The sequence below is a fragment of the Electrona antarctica genome (genome assembly GCF_951216825.1).
Source record: "Electrona antarctica genome assembly, chromosome: 15".
NCBI lineage: Eukaryota > Metazoa > Chordata > Actinopteri > Myctophiformes > Myctophidae > Electrona > Electrona antarctica.
The window spans coordinates 40,802,039-40,808,570 of NC_136796.1; the positions used below are offsets into that span (position 1 = coordinate 40,802,039).

The window sequence follows — 6,532 nt, forward strand, 5'->3', positions numbered from 1 at the left end:
TTGTTTTAAAACGACAATTCGTAATTTTGGTTTGAAAGCAAGCCGAGTTTGATTATGGTTAGGCTGTACGTGCTGTGGCAGACTCATGAGACATGATTGGAATTGCCTAAACTATAGACCTATGCCATTTCTGATTGCAGACAGATGCCGCTGCCTCGACAAATAACCTTTTTGGCTGTGTTGTGACCTTGGATGAAGACAGTAATTTAGCATTTTATCGAATACACCTATACTATATTGATCCAATTCATGGCTGTTAAATTTCATCTGTAGCCTAGATTTGTCACCCTCCGGTTGGTCCCTAACTGACTAACCAGCAGGCTCTTTCTGCCTTGTTCCACCCTGGTTCCACCTTTGTTGAATTTGCTAAAACATCATTTTAGGAGAAAACTAAAAACAAACATGAAATGTCCAGTCACCATGCTGCACCAGCACCTGGAGAGAGAGGATTTTTGTCCAACCAACCACGAAACTGCAACCAATGGGTGAAGTGAAGAGGAAGAGCCCCCCACTGCCTCCCACTGCACAAGCGCGGTACCCGCCTCAAATGGTTTCAATTACAATCAGTCATCATTAATTGCACCTTATGAAAGGCACTGCCCGTGTCCTTCACTCCAGCCCTACTATAGGCTACTGTGAATCTGAATGATATCGTCACTCAGGTAAGGTTTCATTGTGATTGAGTATGCATATATGCTTCCCAGACCCAGGAGATCCTGTACGTTTTTGTCATTTTTATTTAATTTAGCATAAACTGATCTGTGCAGTGTGCTTGTCTAGTCTAGTCTAATCTAATTCATTGTCATAAACGTTATTATAACTATACGTTATCTCCGTCATACAGAACTTAGGCCTAATTATTTTCTGAAGAAACAGCGGTTACTTTTTGCATAGTTTTGGACTTTTGGTAGTTTCGGCCCTGTAGTCACCCTTGATAGCCTGTTTTCTGAAAGCATGTTTAAGCTTGGGTGGTAACAGCTAGGAAGAGCACCAAAAACATTCAACTGGGCACCTTGGAAATGTGGGAACTGGGCAGTGAGCACCAGACCTCAGAATAGTTGATGCCAGTCAGTGCCACCGCAGACCTCAGAAGACTCTATTAGGAAGTTGAGATCCATACCAGGAAAAGGTGCCTAAAATTTCACACGGTATTCGGTGTTATCCATAGGTGTTGGAGGACCTGAAGTAAGCAAGTCTTGTGCTTTTCAAATTTCGTCCTCAAAGTAGCAGTTTTTGTATTGACTTGTGCTTTCGTTTGAAATTAAATGTACCCATTCTACATACTGTGAAATTAAAACTCAATCAATCAACGTTATGATGTTATGAAAATGTTCCTTTTTTGCTGTCTAGAATTGTCTATTCAACATTCAGCCACTAGATGTCGCAGTCGCACTATACTAAGGCCAAATTAAAGATGCTCAATATTATATCTTAAAGATACGCCATACAAACAACGCTTTGCCACTGTGCGAACTGCGAAGCAGCACGGTGTTGGGTGAAATCAGGGGTGGGGAGGGAAGCTTTTCACCAAACAAGAGTGCCACCAGCACCCTTTTGTCTTCGCAGATGAGTAAGCCTGTGTGAGTCTGGGACCGAGGCTAGGGCTAGCCTAGCCAACACCTATGGTGCACCCATGGTCTGTGTAGCTCTGGCATTAGAGCTATGGACCAATGGACCAGAGCCATGGTCTGTGGTGCGCCCCCAAAAGAGGCGGGCACCTACGTCACAAAGATACGCGGAAGTTAAGAACTGCTTTTTGTCTTGTGCTGGGGCATCTCTAAGGTCTTCTAAATTGTTTGCCAGGTTGGTTATAATTATTTATTTCACTCGTATGTTATGGACTTCTGTTCGAATCGCTATAATTAGCTAGCCCGTTTCGGGGGAATCGGGACCCTTATTGTTTATGATCTTTTCTGTATTTGGGACGTCGGTGGTCCCAAATACAGAAAAGATAAACAAGAGGTAATTAGCATAAACTCATGCTTTGGCTTGGCTACAGAGCTGTTAACAGCACCAATGCAACTCCACAAAACCTTTTTAAGGACATGTCACACCAACCCTTGCAACTGACATTGGGGATAGTGGTTGCATGCATGCAAGTTTGTGTTTGGTTGCAGGGAGGAGTTGCATGGCGAATCATTGGTGTGGTTTTGGCCTTGGGTTGATTTGTGAGGTTGTGGAATGTGTGTAGCCTACTGTACTTGTGTTTCAGTATTCATAATGTAACGTTACAGTATGTAAATCCTAGAATGTGCCTAGTTAGCTTTAGTTTAGGTACATTTTTAGCTAGTCATCTAAGCATAGATTTATAATCTATTCTAAGCATTCTCTCTGGTTCATAAGCATTCTCTCTGGTTTTCATGTGAACCCCTCTGATATGTAAACAAGTATATTCACTCAATAAGTTGAACCACTTTAACAACACAAGTTTTGTATGGGGGTCCTCTGCCAAATGCATGAATTCATGTGGAGTGTGTTCTTGACATAAATCTTTGAGGTGTATATAATTTAATCTTCCCCGGTGTAACCATGATGACATAGTGTGAACACAAGCATTCTGCCTTATTTCTCTAGCCTGATGGAGCTACACGGTGCAGAAGGAGACGATGAGAGGTTGTTGGCTCTGATGGATCAGGTCAAGATCAAGAACAGGGTTTGTTTCAGTACTAATGAATACAGTCATATTTGACTAGGCCTGTCACAGTTTACATCACCTAATCACAGTTATTTGAGATAATCACAATTATTGTGCATACTTAACATCGTTTCCATGTTGAAACAATGTGTTGCATTATGACGCATTGTGAGCTTGTAGATCAGCTATTTCTTTCTTTTCAAAATATTTGTATTGAAGTGATCAGTTATAAATCTCAGGGGCATGCATACACAATGATATTTATGATCTCCGATCCCACTCCTTAGGTACAGATTAAAGCAGATAACATAAGATCTGAGGTCTATTGTTTGCATGTAAAGTAGAGGTGTTGATTGGCACTGCCCTCACGATAAGGCCGATAAGCCGAAACGTTTGTCCTGATGTAGATGTTTAACAATGAACCTGTTAAATTGATTATTGGTGTGTGTGACCGCTTCACTTATTCTACAAGTTAATCTTCCAAGTAAAATCTCACGAGTGTGACAGTCCCTAACCAAGACATGGACAAGGATGCAAATGCAATAGGGTCTGATAAAAAGCTTTGAAAGCAATGTGCTCATTTGTATTGAAAGACTTTTTTTCCTATGCCATCTGCTTTTCCAGGAGATGGTTCAGTCGTTGTCCACGGAGGAGGTGGAGGACCTGTTGCTGAAGTATTCTTTCAAGGAGCCAGGGGCTTTCTCTGATATCATGTATATGGTCCAACACCGCAACGATCCCCTACCATCTGCTGGCCTGCCCGCGGCTCCATGGTGTACATGTGGGAACTGTAAGGACCTGCCCACGGACCAGGAGAGGATATGCTGCGGCCAGGAACCATGCATTACTCGGCTGCCACGATTCACTTTGCATTGCCTGTCCGGAGGCCACCTACGGCTCCAGAGGCAGCAAAGGGGAGACTACAAGCCAGCTACAGAGCCTGGGGAAGACCACCGGGAGTTCCGCAATGCTGCCTACAGGAACTACATCCGTTGGCAATCGGGCTCTTTAGGTTTGTTTGAAAATGGTAGCACAAAATCATAATGTTTGAGGGGCCCTCATATAGTTTAATGTTTGTTTTGTCACTAACACAAACATTAAATGCCATTAACAATGAACAATGTTTTGTGTGTCACTGAGCACATCGGCATATGATGTTATGTTATGATATCGCGATGATGTAAGATGATGAGGGTTGGTAAAGTGCCCCTCACTTCACACGGGTGTGATTTTTAAAATGTATTTGCAGCCTTGAGTAATTGTTTTTTTTCTCTTTAGATGGTGGCAGAAACCACGTTGCCGTTCCGAGCTGCGTTGTGTGGGCAGTGACGGACCATTTCCCTGACCCCTCTGGACAGTACCCTGCATATGTTCCTGACCACTAAGCCTATCTTCTACCATTTCCTCATGATGTATGCTTGGTGCATCATGGGCATCAAGGCGGCTATTATATGCTCTATCTAATATGTTGTGTTTAAAAATATGTTTAATTTTTTTTTACAGCAGATCCACAAGCATTGCATTGTTTTGCAATGTGCTGTGAGCTTTTAGATCAGCAGATCAGCTATTTCCAAATGTGTATATATAGGTATATTCTATATGGTGTAAACACATTTTTACCAATTTAGCTGGGGGCTGGGCCCCCCCTTGGAACCCCATATGTTCAGTTTGTCATTCATTATTGATTTTTTTTAAATGTTGTACTACAAAAATATAATGCATATGTTTGCCAAATGGTGGCAATGTGTGTCAATTATTTTTCACTGAAAATAAAATAAAAATACAGTTGTCCAATGTCTATGTCAGTGACACATTCACAAAGTCAAGCAATGATCTTAGACCTGAGATTAGAAGAAGACCGGAGATAATCAGAACAATGACAAATAGATGATTCCGTACTGACAGTGCTCTGTATCAAATGGTGGGCCTCCTTCATTTATTATCTCATGCAGGAGTGAAATACTGTCTGTGATCAAAAAGAAAAACTTTTGTCTATATACTCATATATACTTGTACTATATTCTGCGACATGCCAAGGTTTTGTTCTCATTGAGCATAGACAATTTACCTGTATTAATTATGGAACTTGGAGGCCTGTGGTGTGTTGTATTATTCCCTGGTCTACCATAGTCAACATAGCTGGATTGTGTAGTCAGTGTAAATTAGGTATTGGTTAACATGGTTCGTGGCAAGTTTGATGCCACCTGACACCAACCTCACAATGTTATTGGCTGACAAACTATGAATCAAGCATCAGTTTGTTTGCCATTCATTTTCATAATCCTTTTTTTAAATCTATAACCTGCTGTCAAAATGTACACGGTCTAAGACTGCGACACTTAAGGTTAGGGAAAGAAGGTAGAGGCTGGCTGGGCACTGTCAGGCACCAGCTGGCACGGATGGTGAGCAAACTGACACTGTGGGAGCCGACCATTTCATTTTAAATGTGTATTTATTTTTATTTATTTTGTAAATATAAATGAAAGAAAGGAAATACAATGAACATTTGATTATCTAAAAACAAGCAAAAATTTAATCTTACATAATCCTTAATTTATACCAAGACAGCTACAAAGGGAAGTGGGTGCACCACCTTCATGGGCACACTAGTGTGATGGCGGAGCTAGCAACACTGCAGTACAGAGACCCGGACACCGATGCTGTATGGGAGGGACTGGAGGGCAGGGATCCAGGGGTCCTCAGTTGGTGTCGGCTTGTCCACACCGTCGTCGCATCACATGGTTGGGGTGAGTGAGTGCCCACTTGTTATCCTTCATATTTTTCCGCTTCAGCCTGTGCCCCCAAACATGTCTGTGTATGACAATCAATACCCCTGGCCCTGGAATCGTCAGCAACCAAAACCCCATTCACTGACCATACAGATACTTATAGTTGAGTCACAGACCTGTCTGTTGCCAGAGGATGGTCTGTGACCATCCTCTGGCAAGGATGTTTTGATGATTGATTTGACCTCTATGGACCCTTTATAAAAGATTTAGCCCCCAGGTCCCTCGCAAAAATCCCAGCATTTTTTGCTAGAGGGCCAAATTCCATCAATGTTCAATCAATATCACATTCACAAATCACAAAGCAATATATGAGAGATTTTATTTTCTATTATACAATGGACATTGTACATACTTTGATATTCAAAAGTTACGTTTTCACTCCACTGGATGGTGGCCATCTTGGATTTTGGGGCCAAAACGAGGTCTTATGATTAAAATTCAGATTTGGAATCCTCATGGTTGACTTGTATGAAAAAGTGTCTTCATACATGATTCTACGACATCTGGATCAAAAGTAATTTTTTGGCTATATGGCGCCATTTTGAATTTGGCCCTCTAGCAAAAAATGCTGGGATTTTTGCGAGGGACCTGGGGGCTAAATCTTTTATAAAGGGTCCATAGAGGTCAAATCAATCATCAAAACATCCTTGCCAGAGGATGGTCACAGAACCTTAGTCTGTGACTCAACTATTAGTAGACTTAACACTTCCTCTCACCTGTAGCTTCTTTGTAAAGGTTGCCTTCCAAAGCTTTTAAGCCCCTAAATTACTTTTTTCTTTGCCGACATTCTCACAAGCATCAGTTGAGCTCCCGGAGCTTTATGTAATATTTCTGTCCATGTGTGGCCATCTCTGGGTTCCACTTAAGCCCTATACTTAATCAAATCGTTGCATAGCAACACATTGTGAGCTCATAGTACTAGATTGGCTATTTTCACTATTTTTGAGGGGCGCTATCCCCTCCTACATCCAGCTTTTAGTTACTGTCCACAAACTTTGTCTTAACCCATTTAGACCTGAGGCCGATTCTTTAAAAAAAAGTATTCTAAATCCTAACAGTTTTCTGAAAAACCTATGTTTCTATGTCAGTGCTGCACAACCTTTTTCAT

At 41.6% G+C, this 6,532-nt stretch overlaps 1 protein-coding gene across 2 annotated transcripts; it reads left to right on the plus strand.

Moving 5' to 3' along the window:
* The first annotated feature begins 554 nt into the window (after window positions 1–554).
* On the plus strand, window positions 555–4,429 carry LOC306937837 (uncharacterized protein). 2 transcript variants are annotated; one of them, XM_079521827.1, is made up of 5 exons: window positions 555–662; window positions 1,567–1,803; window positions 2,575–2,653; window positions 3,260–3,647; window positions 3,914–4,429. In XM_079521827.1, exons 2-5 carry the CDS (start codon window positions 1,634–1,636, stop codon window positions 4,018–4,020), a joined length of 744 nt encoding a protein of 247 aa, XP_079377953.1. In that variant the 5' UTR covers window positions 555–662; window positions 1,567–1,633; the 3' UTR covers window positions 4,021–4,429. The 2 variants fall into 2 exon arrangements, with proteins under 2 accessions (XP_079377953.1, XP_079377954.1); XM_079521828.1 differs by lacking the exon at window positions 1,567–1,803 and having other exon boundaries at window positions 608–662.
* The last annotated feature ends 2,103 nt before the right edge of the window (window positions 4,430–6,532 follow it).

What these genes read in the sequence shown, in the direction of transcription:
- LOC306937837 (XM_079521827.1), top strand. Translation starts at nt 1,634, where the DNA reads ATGGTCTGTGTAGCTCTGGCATTAGAGCTATGGACCAATGGACCAGAG. An exon ending in AGGTCAAGATCAAGAACAGG is followed by an intron (nt 2,654 to 3,259) that starts GTTTGTTTCAGT and finishes CTGCTTTTCCAG; the next exon opens with GAGATGGTTCAGTCGTTGTC. An exon ending in TTGGCAATCGGGCTCTTTAG is followed by an intron (nt 3,648 to 3,913) that starts GTTTGTTTGAAA and finishes TTTTCTCTTTAG; the next exon opens with ATGGTGGCAGAAACCACGTT.